Raw genomic sequence first — 21,537 nt, forward strand, 5'->3', positions numbered from 1 at the left:
TCTATGTCATGGAATTTTTAGGAGATTGCATTAGAAAATGAGTATAAAAATGTCACTTAAACCACAAAGCGTAAGTCTTGGGAGTGATGAGGAGGAAGCTGAATCTTACGTTATAAGCTTTTCCCAAACTTCTTCAACTTTGCTCAAAACGGTTTTCCTCCCTCTGTCCCTCTCCTCTTCGAAGTTCCTCACTTGGTTCGAACACTTGGCTTTGGTGGAATTCAGGCTCAACAATGAAAAGTACACCAACAGCCCAATTTAAAAGTACTTGTGCTTTTATTAAAAAAAAAAAATACAATCAGGTACTGTCCAGATGTGTTTTGGAAAGGAGGACGTCTTTAAAAATCCTTAGTTTACATCATCATCATTATTATTATATTAATAATATTAATCACATCCTTAAAAATCGAAACAGTATTGCTTTTCTGAAATGTAAAAAAAAGGGACGGCTTCGGGACACACACGAAATCACTGCTAACAAAAATACCGATAATTAATTATACAGCTTTGTGTAAAATACGGCTGGTTCTAAACAAACTACACTGTACAGCCTACCCCACTCCCATTCCCAGAGCCACCCAAGAGAAGGAAAATCATTGTGATGCTGTCACCGGGAGATTTTTGCTGAATCAAACAACAAAATAGGAACCTGTTGGACGCTGTGGTCTTTGGTGTTGAAGGAAGTACTTGCAGGGTGGGCGAGGCCAGTGCTGCTGCCGCCGGCCCCAGCGGTCCATGTCACCTTTAACTTCTGCCAAATGCCCAGGTGTGGCGGGATGGTCGGACTGGTTGCATCAAAGCTTTGGTAAAATTATTTTCTTTCTCTGAGCCTTACTCCTCTCACCCAGTTGTCCCTGGAATTTACGCGCGTTTGCGCCTGCCTTCCAGATTCCGGAAGTTGCTGGGTCTCAGCTTCATCTCAGCAAACTGGATTGAATATTCGTGGCCCTTCCAGTGGAACCAGTTGACACCCTGTGAAAAAGAGAAGAGCTCCAGATTGGTTCCCATTAGGCAAGGTGTTCACTGACCTGTTGTTTAGTTAATGGAACAAAAATGAGGTCTGTTTCAACTTGAGCATTTGGTAGCTCCCAGCTGTTTCTTGCCTCTTTGTGTATTGATCTGTGTAGCAAAAACTTTCAAAGGGGTGGACTGAATCGGACTCTTTTTTTTTTTTTTTTTTGCTTTTTATGGCTGCATTTCTGGCATACGGACGTTCCCAGGCAAGGGGTTGAATCGGAGCTACAGCTGCCGGCCTACACCACAGCCACAGCAACACGGGATCTGAGCTGCATCTATGACCTACACCACAGCTTATGGCAACGCTGGATCCTTAACCCACTGAGCGAGGCCAGGGATCAAACCTGTATCCTCATGGTTCCTAGTTGGGTTTGTTACCACTGAGCCACAAAGGGAACTCAGGACTCAATTTTTTTATTTTAGGCAGAAGTCACCTGAGTTTGTGTTGAGCTTTGATCTGGCATCTTGAAATAAAATGGCAACTAAGGAAACTTGCCATCATTAGGAACAGGTGCTGAAGGAATTCAGGTCATGATTGGAGGTTATAGAATTGAGTAGCCACATGCAAGGAAGTCTGTAATCTCAGGATTCCTGCAGTATTTTTGTTTGTTTGTTTTGGTTTTTTTTGTCTGTTGTCCTTTTAGGGCTGCACCCATGGCATAGGGAGGTTCCCAAGCTAGGGGTCTAATCGGAGCTGTAGCCGCCAGCCTACGCCAGAGCCCCACAGCAATGCGGGATCTGAGCCACGTCTGTGACCTACACCACAGCTCACGGTGATGCTGGATCCTCAACCCACTGAGTGAGGCCAGGGATCGTAGTCACAACCTCATGGTTCCTAGTTGGATTTGTTTCTGCTGCACCATGATGGGAACTCCCCCTGCAGTGTTTTAATCGGGGTTTGTATAGGACGACAGAAAGAGAGCATAGGTGGACACATGTTTTGCAACCTGACATATATAAGGTTAACTCTTGGTACTCTTACTTGAGAAATACATGGTCTTGAACAAGTTATTGAAATGCTTTGGGCCTCAGTTTCATTATTTTTTTTTTCTTAAGATCCAATAATGCTAACCTTGAGAGGATGCTGTGAAGATGAAATGAATTTGCAAAGAAGCTGTGTCAGTGCTGGACACATCATAGGCCCTCAGTAATATTACTTCCCCAACCTCAAAGAGGGAGAAACATCCTTGGAGCTTTGACCAATGATTTTCCTCAAGAAAGACTGTATTTGGGGAGTTCCTGTGGTGGCGCAGTGGTTAATGAATCCGACTAGGAACCATGAGGTTGCAGTGCGATCCCTGGCCTTGCTCAGTGGGTTAAGGATCTGGTGTTGCCGTGAGCTGTGGTGTAGGTCACAGGCGCATCTAGGATCCCTCGTTGCTGTGGCTCTGGTGTAGGCCGGCAGCTACAGCTCCGATTGGGGCCCCTAGCCTGGGAACCTCCATATGCCTCGGGAGCAGCCCTAGAAAAGGAAAAAAAAAAAGAAAGACTGTATTTGTTTCTGAGTCTCTTAGGTCTGGATTTGCCTCTTTAGCAAAGTCTACAGATGTTAGTGTACAGATGTTAGAATTACCCACTGAATCCCACAGATCCCTTGTCCTACTGGGGGCGGGGGGGCTCAGCCTCAGGGAATCCTCCTGTGAGCCCTCCACTCAGATGCTGACGCCTCTTCTTTTTAAAGCTTTATAGGGCTGGGAGGGGACGTGGCCATGGAGCAGTTAATGGCTGGTAAAATGAAGGAAAATACAGACGTTTGATTTAATTCTAATTTTCTGGCACTGATGGATATTGGGCAATCTCCGAGGGTGACGGGGTGGGATTCGAATAGCTCCTTCATTTCATGGGCAAATGTGCTTGTAATGACTCAGCTTCGGCTTTGTGCTGCCTTCCTCTGCTCTCATTCTTCCCTCTGATTAGAGGTTTCGAGCTGGAAGCAAGCACTCCTTGAACCATGACAGGGACTGAAGCCAGAGAGGGAAAATGACTTCAAGAGGCCATGCAGTGGCCAGAGCAGAGCCAGAGCTGGGACTGAACTCCTATAATTACTCTGTGGCCTTTTATGTCATCCTCTTCTTCCAAAATTGTATGAAAGAATGGAAAGAAGTTTCCTTGTAGCATGCAGTTTTTAGTCCTCCAGAGGACTTGGTGTTACACTGCTGTTGGGGACAGGGGGATAAAGGCAGCGCAGTAGCACTCAGAGTGGGCGTGTTCCTGAGGCACATGATGAGATGGGGAAAACGCAGGGCTGGTGTCCAGAGGTGTCCCTCAGGTCTTGCGTCCTCTGTAAAATAGGCGTGTAAAGCCATGTCCTGGGCCCCTCTCAGAGCAAAGGCGAGAAACACATGGGACAGAGAAGGCAAGAGGACTTTGTAAAGTGTCAGAGATTAAGTCAAGGTAATGGCTACTTGAAGGTCACAATCATTTGTTGCGCGTTAACTCAGTGTATCAGAATCACTAATCACAGAGAGCAGCCAATCAATCCAAACAACCCAACCACAGCCCACAACCCCAACAGCAAAAAAAGTGTAAGTGAGCAGGATTGAGCGGCTGCGTCGCACTTGGGACCACCAACCACCGAACAGAATCCCTGGGGCATGGGGTGTGATGGATGCCTCTGCTTTTTCACAAAGTCCAGGGACATCCCAGTTTGTAGACTGGGTAAGCCTCTCTGAGGCCCAGCCTAGGGACGCCTCTGTGTGAATACCCTTCCCTCCTCCCTGGGGCGGGGACCACCTCCTACAAGGGACCATGAAGATTAAGTAAGTAGCTGGGCCCACTGGACACTGTCCACTGTTCAGGCACCTGCTAGTGCAGGCAGGGAGCTCAGTGAAATGAAGCCTAAATTTGATTTTGCTCACCTACTTCCAAAGGGAATCTAAACGGCCCATTCCTGAGGTTGCAGGAACTATCACAGTGCCCTGTGTGGTGTAGGGAAATTTGGGGGCTGGGAGGGGCGGGATTTGGCTCTGCTTCCAACTTTGCTCTTTTGGCCCCAGGGAAGCCACATAAAAGGAAGGGATTTGAGATCTGCAGTCTTTGGTCTTTCTTCTGAGGTGTTCTTGGGGTACCGCTGGGCCAGGGTAAGGAGGCGGCACCCTGGGCCCACACCACCCTGTCCCCTCAATGGCCTCTGCTTTTGTCTGTTTCCTTTAGGGGTTCAGACCAAGACTTGATCTGAGGAAAGCTCTCTGTGTCTGGAACGCCCTTGACCAGCGGTTCTCCTTGGGATCTTCACGCTGTTTCTGTGGTTTTACCTGACCTGCATGCCATGTGGAGATTTCTCCTTGCTGTGAAAAAACGTGCTGCCTTATACCTGGGGCCCCTGGCTCCTGCTCTCAGCCCTGTGCAGGGCCTCCCAGTCTGCTCACCTGACTGTGGCTGTTGTCCCCATATCTCCCCATCAGGTTGACACGATGGCAGTTCTTGTACCAGAAAGCCCCCTTGTAGGACAGGGCGCAGTTGGTGATGGCTGAGTCCGTGTCCTTGTCGAAGGTGGAGAAGGATCTGCCGTTGTGGTAGGCCATGGAGTCACCTGGGGGAGAGGAGATAGAGGCTGAGAACCCAGTGGGCGCTTCCCCGTGGGCTGTGCGGGGCAGCCCCAGGTGACACGTGAAGGGCCCTGGTGTGGGCCAGAGTTAGGACCCAGCGCGGGCCTGGATGGGACATGAGTGTCACCCCAGACTCATTTCTGAGAGAGCAGCAGAAGGTGTAGAAAGAGGGCTACAGGTGGCACCGGAGGGTCCAGCTTAAGTCCCATCTCTTTCACTCCCTAGCTCTGACCTCTTGCTGAACCTCAGTTTTCACATCTGTGCAATGGAACTGGCATGTCAATTCGATCCACCTCAGAGAGCTGCTGGAACAATGATGAAGGTGTATGCCAGGCAGGTAGGACGGCGTACAGACGGTCGGGGCGGGGTTATTTTTATGACTGTCTTTGCATTCACGTTGTATAAAGGAACTCAGGGAGTGAGGTGGGACATCCGTATTTAATAATCGTTTGCTTCCCCACCCCCCCCCGCCCCCAATACAAGTATTTGGAGCACACTTTTAAAAAACTGTTTTTCCTGTATTTATTTATTGTCCATTCATTTATTCATTAACTGACACTCATTTACCTGCTTCTTCAAGTTCTGGTTGCTGAGTTTTCCACTCTGCTTTGCCGGTTTTCCAGCGCTATCCTGAAACAGTCTATGCTGAGTCTCACCTATAGAGCCATACTTAGAACCAGACCTTTCAGATATTAGATGTCACGAAAGAACTTGTGTATGGTATAGTTATTTTTCAAAGTGCTTATGGGACTGGTTTTCCCTGAGGCTTAGAAAGAAGCCCATTTACAGACAGTACTATATGGGAACCTAGTTTGTAATTTACCATTGACTTTTAGGAGCATGTAAGTGCCATTTCTTTCCGTGTCTCCTCAATCCCAACCACAGCTAGTGCTGTGCAGAAACATTTCAGGACACCAAGGCCTCCTGTCCTGATGTTTCGGAGCAAGTTGTCCCAAGGACGGGGGTGCCGCTACCTGACGAAGCCACCTAGAGCATGAGGACGCCCGCTAGTTGTTGATGACACAGGATGCTCTCCCATGGAGGGCTGGTGAGGGCGCAGCCTCAGAGGAGAGCTCAGGGAAGGGCCTGGCATGGCTCATTTTCTGTCGGAAATTCAGAGAGAGATGGGCGGGGGCCACGTTCCTGCTACTGGTGCCTTTGCTGGCCCTGTGACAATATCCCTCTTGCCTGAAGCCATCTCAACAAAAGAGGTATTTATTGCCAGGTAGCAAAATGTCAGCATTCTTTGAGGGACACAGGAATGAGAACAATTTTCACCCCTAGATCGCTCTGTTCATCACTGCCAGACTGATCTCTAAAGCCCTCAGTCTCTCCTTAGGCTTTTGGCAAATCTTTATCTGGAGACTTTTCCCAGTAGGGATGTGGGCTTTCAGGGCTGAGAGGTTGGGAACGGGAAGAAGAGCATCGGCCTCTTCTGTCTTCGTAAATGTAACTGGAAGCGCCCCCAACGTGGGCAGGGCTGACACGGGGTGGCTACACTCTTACACCTGATCCCCCTTGTTCCTAAGAACACACATCTGCAGGCAGACTTGCACCCTGGGGCCACCTTCCACCAGCTGTTACATCTTGGGCAAATCACGGAACTCTCTAAGCCTTGGTTTCCTCATTTGCATAACAGCAGTGTCTTCCTGGAATGTTTTTTTGGTTGTTGTTTGTTTTGATGAGAATTCAAAGAGGGTAATACATGTGCAATGTCTGCAGAAGAGGCTGCTTACCTCGTGGGTCTGAATGCATGTTGTTTCCTTGTTTATTTCTCCTTTAATGTGGAGCCAGAAACCCACACAAAGGCCATTTCAAAGTCAAATAAATCTTTAAACCCAAACTAGGTCATGTACCAGACAAGGGGTGAAGGACTGCTTGAGAGAGGGTGAGCTTCTGGTCGTAAGGGTGGTAGGCCGAGGATGTGTGGGGGTGATTATCCTCTGCTCAAATGCAGGCCACAGACCAGCAATGCCACCAACAGTGACATCACAAGGGAACTTGCAAGAAATGCAGCATCTTGATCGCATCCCAGACATGCTGGGTCAGCCCATTAATAGGATCCATGAAGAGTTCCCATTGTGGCTCAGTGGTTAACAAATCTGACCTAGCATCCATGAGGATGCGGGTTCGAACCCTGGCCTCTCTCAGTGGGTTGAGGATCTGGCATTGCCGTGAGCTGTGGTGTAGGTCGTGGATGTGGCTCGGATCTGGCTTGGATCCCGCATTGCTGTGGCTCTGGTGTAGGCCGGCGGCTACAGCTCCAATTAGACCCCTAGCCTGGGAACCTCCATATGCCGTGGGTGCAGCCCTAAAAAGCCAAAAAGCCAAAAAAAAAAAAAAAAAGATCCGTAGGTCCTATGTATGTAGTAAGTTGAGAATTACCAAAGTAAATGAGCATTAAGGCTCCCAAGAGATGGCTTTTCTCTCAGTCTAAAACTGGTATTTAAACCTAGTTAAGGAAAAGATCCGTCCTCATTGTCTTAATTCCCAACCTGCTCTATGTTTCTGTGACCAAAATATCTACCCAACTTTGTTCAGTTGTAGTTCTGCTGCGGTAGCACCTAGTAGGGATTCAGAATTATTTGTTGATAAATGGATGGACTCATAAAGGAAGGAATGATGAGGGGGAGGAGTTAGCTGACAACACGGGAAGGTTTTGGGGTTCCGGGGCTCTGCAAACGGCTGTTCCTACCTGCTGTCCCGCTGTACCCCTCCACCTTCAGCTTGTAGCGAGTCCGGGCGTCTCCCACGCTGAATCTGTCATAGACAGCATAGGCTGTCTCCCCGTGGTCCCGCAGGTCCACCCGGAGCTCGTACTGCCCTTGGGCTGTGATTCTGCTCAGCGCGTCCAGTCCTGTGGATGACAGGCGAGGGTTGCCAAATTAGTGCACCGACCGAGGCTTCATTTCTGCTCACCCCGTGGGAACAACAGCTGCGTGTATTCTAAAAACTTTGCAGCTTGGTCTGCTCCTTGCTGCTGCAGCACCAGGCAAGACCTATGCAGTTTCTGAGCCTCAGGGAAAATTGGGTTATTAACCTCCTTGCCCTCCCGCCTCCTCAGCCTCCTCTTGTATTAGGAAGATCAAAGGAGATAAGGTGGAGTGCATTCCTTTTAAACTCTAAAGCCCCTTACAAGTGAAAGGCGGTGGGTGACAGGGACAGACCTGCCCTGGCCCAAATGCACAGACAGGTTGTTGGAAAGTGTGAGCTGCACGAAGGGCTGGATGGTGGCACCGTGGTGTTGGCCTGGGAGATTTCAAATTGCAGCTCATCTCTTTATTGGCTGGATTCCCATGGCTGCGTGTTCCCTTGTGCACAATGGGAATTTGGCACCCTGAGGGGGTGCTAGAGGCTTAGAGCTTTTGTCTACAAAGGATTTAGCGTAGGACCAAAGTAGTGAGTGATATCAGTGAGGATAATTGTATAAATGGACCGGTGATTGACTCAAGGCTAGGCTTATTCTTAAGGCCTGGCTGTTAGCTCTCCTTTGATCGGATATTAATTTTTAATGACCTGGAGAATGTAAGGTCTTTTCCATTGAGAATGTGATATTCTCTGTTTACCACCAGAGCTATAGTTTCCTTCTAATCCATCTCTCTCCCGCATTTTGCTGTGGGTTAGGACAGATGACAAGGAGGGCAGACGTGGGCACTAGGGACTCAAACAGGCAAGCTGTGTTACCAAGCCAGAATTCTTCTTTTAGGTCCCCAAATCCAGCAGCGTAGGCCTTCCAGTTTCGGTAGAAATCCTCGCGTCCGTTTTTGCGTCTCAGGAACACCTATAAACATAACCAATGAATCTGGGTGTGCTTAAGCTGTGGAAGGGAAGAGAAGACAGCTTTCTGAGAGGAAGAAGCATCTTCTGTGAGAAAAGCACCTGCCTCCCCCCTGTCTTCACCAACTTGCCGTGTGACTCAGGGCATGAGTCTCAAGAGCTGTCACCTGAAAACGGAGATGAGCAAGCCTGCCACCCAGCTTTGGGGGATTGTGATGTGTCAGCGCAGGCTCATCCCAGGTGACAAATGCCCTGCGCGGATGTGGGTGTTGACAGTGGGGGAAGCCATGCGTGTGGGGACATGGGTGATATGGGAACTCGGTGAACTCTGCTCAACTGTGCCGTCGGCCTAAAACTATTCTAAAAAATAAAGTTTAATAATTAAAGAAGTACTACCCGGCTCACATGGTAATAGTGATGAAATAATTCCTGTGATGCTCTTAGTGCAGTGTGCCTGGTAGGTGGCCCTTGTTAATTAATGAAGGTAATGGGCTCGGTGGCCACCGTCGTTTATAGACCACAGAGCTGTTTGAGGATCAAAGGAGGTAAATTATATGAAAGGAGGGGACCTGTTTTTTATCCTCAGCTTCTTTCCCCTTACTTGGTTTAAGAGACCGTTCCTGGGTGTCTCCATGTGACAGGCACTGCCCTGCATGTCCTCATGCACATTAGTGGCAGAGGGCAGAGGGCACGGGAGGACCCCGCCTCTCCTCTGGCTCCATGCCCCTGCCTGAGAGCTCTGGCGTCTGGTTCCGTGATACTCACGATCCATCCACCGCCGTCAGAGGTCATGTCACAGAAGACTTCCAGCTTCTGGGCTTTGTCGTTGTTCACGTAAATGGTGTAGAGGCCAGAGGTCGTGTCACCATTCAGCATTGCTTGGGAGCAGTCCCTGGGGAATGGGTACAGGAGTCCGACTGCCAGACCAGAAGAAAGAGGGGCTCTGTCAGAGCAAGACTGGGGTAGGAACTTTCTTTTCGTTTTTTTGTTATTGTTTTTGCTTTTTAGGGCTGCACCCGAGGTCTGGAGGTTCCCAGGCTAGGGGTCTAATAGGAGCTACAGCTGCTGGCCTACACCACAGGCACAGCAACGCCAGATCCCAGCCGCATCTGCGACCTACACCACAGCTTATGGCAACACCGGATCCTTAAACCACTGACCAAGGCCAGGGATCGAACCTGCGACCTCAGGGTTCCTAGTTGGATTCGTTTCCACTGCGCCATGACGAGAACTCCGGGGTAGGAACTTTCAAGTTGCAGCTCGGTGCTTGTTGGCTAGATGCCTTTGGGCAAGCAACTCAGCCTCTCTGAGGCTCTGTTCTCTCACGTCCAGGATGAAAAAAGAGCTATTTTGTGGGGTTGCAGTGAAGCTTAGAGGTCATGGATCTCGGGGACCCATTTCGATCTTTTATACTGAGGGAAGCCATCAATGATATCAGTGGCAGGAGAGGTGGGCCGTGTAAGGGCTGTGATCAGGCTGACCATGAGCTACCTGGAGCAGCCAGGCAGCCCCTGAGGAACACCCAGGTCCTGGCCAGGGAGGTGGGTCTCTAGCACCCAGTGGGTGGCTCACTGTGGGTCAGGGCACTCTGTTAGGCTGGACGCATCTCAGTCTCTTCAGAGGATTCTGAAGCAAAGGCAAGGGGTCTAGTCCTGGACCTGCCACTTGATTGCCTAAGGACACTGGAGGAGTCACGTGACTGCTCTGAGCTTGGGGATCTGGGAGGGCTAACACAGAACGCAGTGCCTGGGAATTTCCTCGTGCAATAATATGGTGCAGAAAATTAAAAACATGATAGCAGTGGATGATCTTGCGGCTGGGCGCAGCAGGTGGGCTGGGGAACTGATGGTTGTAGCAGGTCTTTTTTCTGATCTGACCTCCTCACTGTACTTTACCTTCACCTGAGGTTGTATTATTAGCTGTTTTCTTGTCTGTTTCACAGCCTTCGTCTGAGAGCACTTTAGGGCGCACTCAGATTTTTGTGCTCCTAGCACCTGGCATCAGATTTAGCAAAGAGGAGCTTTGGCGTCTGCACCTCCCTCAGCAGGTGTGTGCACAGTGACTAGAGTGCAGTGTGAAAGGCAGGAGGCAGCGCCGGGATGTCCTCTGTACATCCCAGGTCCGGGGCTCTCCAAAGCCCACTCCTCCCTTCCTCAGAAAATGATGCTTCCTCTCTTCCACCAATGGAATGACTCGCAAGTTCTCCATCTGCAGAGGACATCCAGTGGTGGGTGCGGGGGTGGTCACCTGGTCCTGGGACACCTGAGCCCAGATCTGAATCAGATTTCCATTATAACCCTGAGGAGGTCATTTAGTCTCTGGGAGCCTCTGTTTCCCACCAGAAAACCAGGCTTGATAACCCTGGCCCACTGTACTACCAGCTCTGTGGGAGGACAGTTTGTGTTTTTTGTTGTTGTTGTCTTTTTGCCTTTTCTAGGGCCGCTCCTGCATATGGAGGTTTCTAGGCTAGGGGTCCAATTGGAGTTGTAGCCGCCAGGCTATGCCAGAGCCATAGTAACGCGGGATCCAAGCCGCATCTGCGACCTACACTGCAGCTCACAGCAACACCCAATCCTTAACCCACTGAGCAAGGCCAGGGATCAAACCCACAACCTCATGGTTCCTAGTCGGATTCGTTAACCACTGAGCCATGACGGGAACTCCCCAGTTTGTGGTTTTGAATATGAGTAAGCTTTGTATGTGCTGATGTGCTGAAGGAGAAAGAAAGAGACACGGAGCTTATGATGAGCCCCGACAATGGCTACCCACTGAGCTAGGAGTCAGATGCGGTCCAAAGATTCTCACAAGGTCCTTGTGAAGCAGGGCCTGAATCCAGATGGCCCTCCTTCCCTTTCACCATGAGGCCTGTAACCTCCTGTACCCACATTCCTCCAGCTTTCAGTGAATAGCAGGGAATTGATTCCAGAAATTTGATGGAAAAATTTAAAGAAGCTGTCAGAGAAGAAGCAGAGGGTTGAAACTTTCAGTCTCACAACATTTTTTTGTTTTTGTTTTTGGGTTGTGTTTTTTTTTGTTTTGTTTTGTTTTTGGTTTTGTTTTTTTGTGTTTTAGGGCCTCACCTGTGGCATGTGGAAGTTCCCAGGCTAGGGGTTGAATGGGAGCTGCAGCTGCCAGCCTACCCCACAGCCACAGCAATGCCAGATCCTTAACTTACTGAGCAAGGCCAGGGATTGTACCCGAATCCTCGTGGATAGAAATCGGGTTCTTAACCCACTGATCCACAATGCGAACTCCCAGTCTCATGGTTTGAACTCAAGGCCGGGATGCTGGCTCCCGTAGTCCCTTACTTGTGGTGAAGACGGTCTGGGACATCTTGCTCCTCAGGGGCCCATTCAGTGCCTGGATCCTGGCCGTGTAGTGGGTGGATGGGCTCAGCCCTGACAGGCTGTAAGAGGTGGTCTCTGGACCCACAACGACTTCCTAAGGGCAGAAGAAAAACATAATAGCTCTTAGCCACTTAAATCTTCAGTGTACAGATGATGCATTCATTTATTCACCATCCATTTATCTCTTCATTCAGCAGAAACCCACTGAGTCCCACTCTGTGCCAGGCTCTGTGCTCCCTTTCGGGACGTCAGAGATGGTGAGAGTGCAGCCAGAGCAGGGCTCCCGGGGCCAGAGGGGCAGAGCAAATTCAGGTAATATGGAGGCAAGGACCTACCTCCAACATACTCCAGTTAGGGGAGTAGTGGAAGAGGTGGGCAAAGACCAGATTACAAGGGGCCTTAAATGCCAAGCTCTGCAATTTGAAGTTTATCATCAGTAAGGAATGGAGGTTGCTCAAAGTTTTTTGAAAAAGTGGATGGCAGGAACTCAGCTTCATCTGGTAGAGAAGGGCAAAGACTTAGACTTTGGCAAAGACCTAGACAAAGGGCAAGGATGTAGACTTTGGGGTCCCTTAGGTCTGTGGTCCCTAAATGGCTCTTTTTCACATCCCCCTGGGAAGCTTTAAAATAAAACAATGCCCAGGCTCCATCCAGAGCAACTGGATCATAGGAGCCAGAAGTGGAGACTCCCCAGATGTTTCAGATACATGGTCACTTTGGGGATCTCCTAACTGTGCAGCTCGGGAGGCCACGGCCTGATGATGGCAGCTGCTGACCCGGCTGCCTCTGTTCTAGGATGGAGCCACCCAGGAGAGGCAGATGTGTATAGCAGCTGCAAGACCTATGCTGACTACTCCTGCAGCTTGTGATTGGTCACTGTGCTACCGTCCAGAGGAGGTGATTGGTTTCAGTTTTGCAAGAGACCCTCTCTCTTTTCAAACCCTCTTTCTAGATTCCATTGCCTGTGAGATTGCCTTTTCGCAGAGGACCTCGGTGTCAGGGATTGGGATTCAACCTCGATTCCTAGCCAGCCAAACACAACAGTGCTCTCTACAACCTGCAAGCACAGCCGACTGGGCTTAGGTTGTAATGAGTCAGTGTGGGGCCTCCAGAAGGTTCTCTGGCATGCTTACAACTGGAAGGGTGAAGTTGTCCTGACTTTTCCAATGGGGTGGGGGGAGTATAGTTTCAGGAAGTTGAGAGGTCGCCCTCACTCCATAATTTGTTGGTGGCAGAGGATGGTCCTGCATTTCCTGTCTCCTAACATCCTATCAGGATTCTTTCCTCCTCCACTAGGCTGATTTTCTTGAGTGACACAGATAAAGCTGGGGATTGGATATTCAGAGAAGTATACCCAGGAATGCCCATTTGATACCAGTGACCCAGTGACCTTGTGTGGCCCCCAGGTGTGGTCCTTGGGGAAGGATCAGATACAAAGCTGGGCTCCTTGAATTACTTGGGGATACAATTACCTATCGGCTTTCTCAGCTGCTGTGTAAAGTCGCTTCCTAAGCAATTAAGGTAGGTGGAAATGAGACTCCTGACTTCAGGTAAACAGTGAACACTAGAATGCCTAGAATGCCAGGGAACCCTAGAATGCCTGACCAGGAAGGGCCCTCAGAGACCAGTGAGTCCAGTGCACTCATTTTACAGATGCAAACACTGACCCCCAGAGGAGGTAAAGGACTTGCCTCCCTTCTCATGGTGAGTTAGTTCACGGTTAGACCGACTCCCAGTAGGGCCATGATGGTCCATTTCTGGTTAATCATGGCATTTGAACAAGCCAGCTCATTTCTACTTGTTTCTGGGAGCCACGAGAATGAGAGTGAAAGGGATGTAGAGTGCAGACCCACAAGGATGAGGGGATGGCAGAGGAGACCGTGACAGGCACGTGATGTCGCCACAGCTTTGATGGATGGAAAGGGTAGCGTGGTGGTGTGACAAAGGAGGCAGCAGAGTGGAGAGGGGCTGGGAGCTAACTCACGGGTAAGCCCGTTGGAAGCTGGTTGATGAATGCTACAGAGCCCAGCAAGTTCAGGAATGGAATGTATACAAAAACAAGACTCCTTTGAAGGCCAGGGTGGGCATGGCTGAATAAAGGTTTGTTTAAAACGTTGTATAATAAACAGATCCCGAGTCTCTCCATCTCCAGCAGTCTGATGACTGTCCTTCCCTGCCCAGATGGAAGGTTGAGCGTTCTTCTCTGGAGAGGCTCAGCCAGAGGAGACTCTGGATTCAAATCCATCAGGCCCAGCTACACGGGAGGCTTGGGTGCTGCCCTGGAAACTAGAGAAGTGAAGGTTTGTACACTGTGGAAGCTCCTTCTCTAGCTTGGCTCCTGGCAGGCTGGTTTCAAGGAGGCGGAGGATCCTCCAAGGAGACTGATGAGCTTGAGAGAAGAGGCTGATGTTTGGGGGCCCCCACCAAAAGTGCTTGGTATTTGCAGGGAGTGCCATAGCTGACGAGACCTCTCGCTGCAGTTAGGCCTCCCCAGCAGCGATTTCATTCTTGGCCCCAGTACAAGAAAGAGACCTACACCAAACCAAACCAAACAACAGCAAACCAGGAACGGGAGCTCTGAGGGAACACTGAATAAACTGTCAGGAACATAGCTTCTTAGCGATAAAGAGGAGATACACAGAATGCAAACACTATGCTAGACAAAGATCAATGTGCAGAAAATAAGTGAATGATCTTGGAAATGTAAAAGATGATGACCAAAATTATAAACATTCAGTAACAAGTTTAGAAGGTAAAGGTTAGAGAATTCCTTTCACTGGTGTGACAATATAAAGTTATTTCCAATTAAAAAGTGAAAGAAAACAATCACGGGTAGAGACTATAAACATCGACTGCTGTAAGCAGTTGACGTCATAAGAACACGGTGACACTTAGTTCAGTATATAATGGAAAGTGCCATCTGTGATATCATGTATAAACAGCAAAACGCACGAGAAGCTTTTGGCCTTGGCTCAATAAAACATTAAAGGACAAAGAACCCAGCTCCTAGAAGGTCCTCAAGGCTTGTGAGCAGGGGTGCTTGACCTTGGCTGGCTATCAGCACTGGAGTCTGGTTAAAATGGGACGGGGAGGCTGAAGGACTGGCACGGAGTCCAATTCCTACTGATTTTTTTCCCCAGCTCCCCCGTCGCACTGGGGTGGGAGAAACAGCATCCTGAGAGTTCTTCCCTACTTTGAGGATCATGTAAATGTTTTAACTAGCAGTTGGGGGCGGGCTGTTTAGGTTCTTCAAAATACCTTGAGTGTACTGTCCACAGATTCATACACCAGTAGATAACCGGTGACGGATGCCCGGGGAGGTCTCCAGGTGAGAAGGGCTGTTTCCGACTGAACCTCTGTAGCAGTCAGGTCTCTTGGAGGATCGAGATCTGGAGAAGATAAGACGTGATATCAAATGAGTGAGCATGTGTAGGACAAAAGTCCCCCACTGGGTACCAGAAGGCCTGGGTTCAAGTCCTTCCCCCAGCATTGATCTGTACGACCTTGGGCAAAAGCTTCCGGTCTGTGAAAGAAGAGGTTGACTCCTATGACCTTCAAGGGACACAGCTTCGCTGTGGTTCATATCATCCTAAGGGCCACCTTTTCCTGAGCCCAGTGTGACCTCCATTGGCTTTGGTTGGATTTGGGGAGAAGAACCCAACTGTGAGCATAATGACACCCGCGCCCCCACCGTTTCTGAAGAGGAGGACAGAGGAATGCTGGTGTTGGTGCTCACCCAGCTCAGAGGACAGGGGCTCCACTTCTCTGCTTGTTGCAGTTTGTAAAAGGTCTTAATGTATAAAAACCCAGCAGCCATGTAGGAAAACTAGGAAAACTATTTTAAAATCTTTCTCTTAGAAATATTTCCCCGTCTAGAACATGGCTCATTAAATACGGGGTTGAGGGCCAGTGGGGACTGGTTTTCCACTTAAAAAGCCCTCCTCTTAAAATCATTTCCTAGTCCGTAGGGAGAGCAAGGTCATTTCAGTTGAAAAGGAAATGCTGGGCTTCCGAAGGTCAGGACTGAGTGAGCACCGGGGACTTTAGCTGATGCTGATGTCAGCGCATGGCAAGGATCCCACTTGAGAAACCAGAGTTGCAGAGGGATGCTGTTAAAGATAGAGGCTGTGGGTGGGTGTCTCCCAGCTCCCCGTGTCGCCGTACCTGTCGTGAACTTGGTGGTGATGGTTGAGCTCTTCTGGGGCCCTTTCTCTGCAAAGATCCTCAGCGTGTATTCAGTGGCAGGCTCGAGGTTGGTCAGCGCGTACTCCACCGTGTTCCCAGACACCGTGCGGGTAATTTCTGGCACTAAACAGGGAACATGCACACCGTGGCAGTCCCCGCTCCCTGTCTGGGCCATCCACGGACTTGGCCAGCAGTGCACACACCTTCTTCAACACAGAAACTTTGAGTAACGCTGCAGAAAGCAGCTTTGATTTCTGAGATGACTCATGTGCCTTTCTCCCTCTCGTCGAGCCCTCGCTTCACGTACAAAGGATTTATCCTATGGAGACTGGATTTTTCCAGGCACCAAATCAGAAGGACGGGGATTGGGAGACTTTGGCACACGGTGGTGCCGCTGGGACAGTGTTGCAGCCGAAGCCCCGGAACCAGCCATAGGGGAGTTGCCCTAACACCTCCAAGCCCCAGGTGCTTAGATTGAATGGGTTCCATTGCTTGCCCTCCCCACCCCCCCTTTTTTTTCACTTACTCACATGTCCTTTTACAATTTGCCAAATGTCAACTCATTAGGCTGAGGGACGACAAAAATCAGGTGGCACAGACAGGCCAGAGGAGCCTGGTGACTGCCTCTCAGTCTCACTGGGTTGGGTCCGATGGTGGACCCCAAACCATGGGGCCCAGGTGGCTGTGTTTTTTTTCTAATCACAGGTGACCAACCATCCAGGCTTGCCAAGGACCAAGAGGTTTCCCAGACAGCGGACTTGTAATGCCAAAGTGGGAACATCTCAGGCAAAGTAGGACAACCTCGTCACCCTACCTGTCATCCATGACCGCCCCCCCCCACATACCTCTAAACTAGAGAATTTTCCAGGCCTGCACCCCCCGTTTCCATGATTCCTGTGAACTACACTCTGATTTATTTTAGGTTGGACAGCGTCATCTTCCCTGACTTGACAGCGTTTACTCACAGGGAATATTTAAACATTAGAAAGTAGAAGGAATGAACCCAGGCAGCCCTCTAGCCCCACCTCATCTTTGCTCTGTCCTCCCTGGAACAGGGTTACCAGGGCCGAATGAAGATTTCCAGAGCCCCCAGCACAGACTCTGGTGCCCTCCTACACCGTCACTGAAAGTACAACAATCCTGAGCCATAAACTGTGAAACTCATATATACTTGGGGATTAAAACAACAATGATTTTTTTCTAGTCCAGCTCATAACAAAAGTATGGATTCATTCATTGAAAAGGAATCTCTCCCATTTATATTTAATTTTGCGTCCTGGTGGCCATGACTTGCTGGTGCCCGCCCCCACCCCACCCCTCCATCCCCCGCCACATGTCTAATGTGCCAGCTGAGTACATTAGCACAGATGGTTGCAAGGGCAAGGAGAATAATTTCTGATTTCTCGATCAGATTTGCTCTAACTGGCTTCCTCTGTGGCAGCCAGGAAACCCAGGCTCCCCAGAGCCACCTGAAGAGGGCTGTTTCACATTTCAGAGTCGGGCTCCTTCTTTGGAAGGGATGGGAGCTGCTGCCTGGAGAGGGTGACTCCCTCTGATGGCAGAGAGACCAGCAGGAGAGGAGGATCAGGCTGGGGACTGTGTCCAGCCTGGCTACACCCTCTGCTTCGCTTCAAATGGTCTGCTGGCCTCCCTTGTCACTACCTGCACAGGCTTCTCCACAGCAACCCTCCCAGCCCTGGTCCCAGCCCTGTGAGTCTATACTGAGGTGGCAGTGGGGAGCCACAAGGACATTGCTGAACTCTGCCACATACCTCGGCATTTTTGCCACTGGGTACCAAGTGTGGGAGAATGCGAAGAGTTTATCGCAGGACAGACCCTCTTCAGACTGGGGAGGGCCTTGGACACAGCCTTACCTCTGTCCCCTGTGTAGGAGATGACATAATGATCCACGGGGGCGATGGCCGGCTGCCACATGGCCAAGGCTTCCGAGTCGGTGATGTTGGCTGTCACCAGGCCAGATGGGCCATCCAGAGCTGCAAGGAAAGATGGGGATGTGTTGGAGAGATAGGCCGTCTTGGGGAAGGACGTCAGACCCCAGCCATGCTGCTGTCTGCACTGCTTCTGGACTCCTGGGGTGGGACACAGTTTCAGTAGCATGAAAAGAGCAGAGTCCTGACCTTGGAACAGGAATGACCTGGGTTTGAGTCGTGACCTCTTTCTTTGCTGGCCAGGTCACCTTGGGTCTCTATTTCCCTACCTGTAAAATGGGAGTAATAATTCTGTCTTCAGCATCACCTTGATTTGCATATGATAATATAGGTGGAAAAGTGCTGTATGAATTAGAAAAGGCTGAACACGTGACAAGGACTTATATTTATAGTTCACATCCCTTTCCTCAGGGGAAGGACTCACACACACAGCTTCTCTGGCTCTGAGCAATGGCTCTGGTTAGGTGGCCTGTGGATAACGGGAGCCAGGCTCCGGGGGCCAGTGGCCCCAGGCTCTGCCTTGGCTTCCGTGTCGGGAGTCTGTGTGCTCATGAGTCATTTTCCTTCTCCAGACCTCACTCTGTTCAATTGTCACAGGGTGGCTGCTGTGAGGATGGACCAGGCTAGACAACGTGTGTGAAATGTGCGAGGGGCAGCACTCAGTAATTGCAGCTGTTAGTAATATGACTGTTAAGGCTCTTTGGAGTCTTTGATATGATTTCCAGATGACTCGTACTGAGAAGGGGTGGATATGCACAAGGCCTTGGCCCTTTTAACTGACCACTGCTATGACCCAGCCTCCTCCTCTTAGAAACCAACCTAAATATGACTCGTCGCCGCTTTGGTTCACATTTATGACTCAGTTGCTCCAGGACCATAGCCCTGGGGCGGCGGCGGGGGAGTGTGTGGGGGGGCAGCCATCATCAGCTCATTTGACAGATGAGGCGCCAGAGCCCCAAGAGCTGAAATGTCTGGTCTGAGAGCCAGGAGGTGGCAGAGCAATTTGGGGTGCCACACCATCCATTCTGAGGTCCTTCCTGTTTCATCTTGCATGAACAGAATCTCCTTTAACCCATGAGAGCAATGGGGCTTTCAGAAGAAACACATCCAACGTTTTCTTTCTTTTTTTTTTTCTCCAGTCTTTTGTCCTTTTAGGGCCGTACCCGTGGCATATGGAGGTTCCCAGGCTAGGGGTCGAATCGGAACTGTTGCTGCTGGCCTACGCCAGAGCCGCAGCAACGCCAGATCTGAGCTAAGTCTTTGACCTACACCACAGCTCACGGCAGTGCTGGATCCTTAACCCACTGAGTGAGGCCAAGGATCGAACCCTCAACCTTATGGTTCCTAGTGGGATTCGTTTCCGCTGAGCCGCAATGGGAATTCCACATCCAGCATTTTCAGTCTGTTGCTCTGGAGAACCCATGAATGAAAGATTTCTAGGGGAGGAGCTCCTGGGACCCCTAGCCTGGGGACCTGCATATGTCATGAGTATGGCCATGAAAAGACCAAAAAAAAAGGAAAGAAAAAGAAAAGAAACAAAGATTTCTAAGGGGAAACAAGAGTCTGTGTGGCAGGGTGGGCAGGACTTTGGGTTCAGATGGGAGGTTTTAATTGCATGTTAGCAACTCTTTTAGACTATTAGGATATTTTTAAAATTTCCTATGAGGCCCATTCTTTGAATCTCTTAATGGATTAGGGTGGATAATTGCTCATATATCAAAGGATAAATTGTTTAGAGACATGGCTGCCTGAAGAGAAATTTTCTACTTCATTCTCCTTCAGTGCAGTTCATTATTTCTTCCTCTTTAGAGTGTGCTCTACAAATCAGGTTATAATAGGAAAATCATCCTTTATTTTAGAAGAACACTGCTTTTGGAGTTAGACTGACCGACGTTCACATTTGCTTCCAGCATTTATGACCTGGCTAAGACATTTCATTTCCTCAGGTCTCAGTGGTTTGCTCTGTAAAATGGGTTGGATGATAGCTATGGGGAGTCCATGGGGGAGGGTTTAGTCACAGGGACTGAAATACAGTAGCTGCCAAATCAAGAGTTAGTTGCCTCATAGCTGTCACCTCGAATGTCTGTGCGAAGCACCTGCTGGGAAGGATGCTCTCCGTGGTCCTGGCACTATCAGGGGAGGAAAGAGGCGGCTTAGCTCTATAGCCGTTTATATTTATAGATGCTGTACATAGTTTCATGTCACTCTTACAGCATCCTGCCAAGGAAGCAGAATTGTACCCATTTCATGGAGAAGGAACCTAGAGCCTCTGGAAATTAACCGACCGCTCATGTGTCTTGAAGTGGCAGGCCTGGAACTTCCACCAGGTCATCAGTGTGACTCCCCAGCTTGTGCTCTTTTCCCATGATACCGTGGGAAATGGCAGCCCGGGGAGGTTGAGGATGCAGTCAAGGTTACCTGGCTCATAAGAGGCTGTGGATGGACCAGAAATGCTCCAAACCCCGCCCACTTTCTGCCGGAATTTCCTAAATTAAATCTTTTTTTTTTTTTTTTCCTTTGCAGCTACTGAATCATGAGCAGAGATGCCGAAGGTGAGAAAACACTCACCCGTGGTGAGCGTCCCGGAGACAGGCTCGCTTTCCTCAAAGCCCTTCACGGCAATGACACTGACCAGGTACTCCACTCCAGGTAAGAGTTTCAGCAGCCTGGTCTGAGTCTTAGTCCCGTCCACAGTTACCACTGAGGGGGCACCTGGAAGACAGTGAAAGCGGGATGGGGATGCTGCGCCGCCCTGAACCTTAGGCACCATCGCCCCAAGAGCAGTGGATCGGACTTGGCAATGAAACTCCGTCTTCATCCAATACCATTTTCTTGACTTCTTTTCATGCGCTCCTACCCTCTGGCATTAGAGAAGAGGTTTTGTATGATGTTTTTTCCATCCATGCATATGCCAAAACCCAAGCCAGGGGAGGGAAAAACATGAGGTCACAATGTGCTAAAAATGGCAAACTTCCATTCAGTAGAGAGCTGGCATATTGTGCGGAGTTGATGGATCTATTTTTTCGCACAAAGAATATGGGACGCTCATGATGTAATGTATATCCGATGTATCTAACTCATTGTCCTAGCTTAGGAACATATCGACTTCTCCCTTACTAACAGAGATTCTGCCATTGAAGAAGATGGTCATGGTCAAGTTCGTGCTCTTGCATTTGTTAAAAAGTCCTAAATTTATAGTTCTTAGAATTTTGGGGCTGGTGAGGAACTCACATATCCGTTGGCCAACCTCCCCCCAGAGATGTGAGAGCATTTCTCTCAAGAGGTTATCAACGATCCTGTCTGTGCACGCTTCCGCTGACAGGGCGCTCCCTCCCTCCTGGAAGGTCTTTAGACAGACTTAACTCCCCCTCCCCCTGCCGTGGTCTCTATCACCGCTCCTGTGCTCTGGGCTAGAACCCCAAACTCTGCTAAGTCACAGCTCCTCATCCTATGTTGGGACAGATTTTGGGACCCACAGGCAAAGCCTCAGGTGAAGACCAGCTTGGCAGATGAGCTTTCTTCAAAGAGAGACAGGCCAGTGGATTTAGCCTCTTCTGCCATTGTGTGAAAACAGTATTGGGGATCTCTTGCTCACAGAACATGAGGAGGGCAAGACTGAGAAAAATCTTCATGACAGGACACTTCACAAAACAGTTTCTTCCAAGGGTCTCGTAGCACTTTACAAATGAAGTCTGTCTAAGACAACGTCAAATA

At 49.6% G+C, this 21,537-nt stretch overlaps 1 protein-coding gene across 9 annotated transcripts in view; it reads right to left on the bottom strand.

The window, feature by feature from the left end:
* Window positions 1–253: 253 nt before the first annotated feature.
* Window positions 254–21,537, bottom strand: part of TNC (tenascin C) — a 97,812-nt gene continuing 76,528 nt past the window's right edge. For all 9 annotated transcript variants that reach the window (XM_047768251.1, XM_047768252.1, XM_047768253.1 and 6 more), the window contains 10 exons: window positions 20,392–20,535; window positions 17,749–17,868; window positions 15,854–15,997; window positions 14,948–15,078; window positions 11,651–11,783; window positions 9,108–9,259; window positions 8,250–8,346; window positions 7,261–7,422; window positions 4,386–4,549; window positions 254–972 (listed from right to left, as the gene is read on the bottom strand). In XM_047768251.1, coding sequence (XP_047624207.1) covers window positions 862–972; window positions 4,386–4,549; window positions 7,261–7,422; window positions 8,250–8,346; window positions 9,108–9,259; window positions 11,651–11,783; window positions 14,948–15,078; window positions 15,854–15,997; window positions 17,749–17,868; window positions 20,392–20,535 — 1,358 coding nt within the window. In that variant the 3' untranslated portion in view covers window positions 254–861. The remainder of the gene's footprint in view (window positions 973–4,385; window positions 4,550–7,260; window positions 7,423–8,249; window positions 8,347–9,107; window positions 9,260–11,650; window positions 11,784–14,947; window positions 15,079–15,853; window positions 15,998–17,748; window positions 17,869–20,391; window positions 20,536–21,537) is intronic.

The sequence above is a fragment of the Phacochoerus africanus genome, chromosome 2 (genome assembly GCF_016906955.1).
Source record: "Phacochoerus africanus isolate WHEZ1 chromosome 2, ROS_Pafr_v1, whole genome shotgun sequence".
Classification (NCBI taxonomy): domain Eukaryota; kingdom Metazoa; phylum Chordata; class Mammalia; order Artiodactyla; family Suidae; genus Phacochoerus; species Phacochoerus africanus.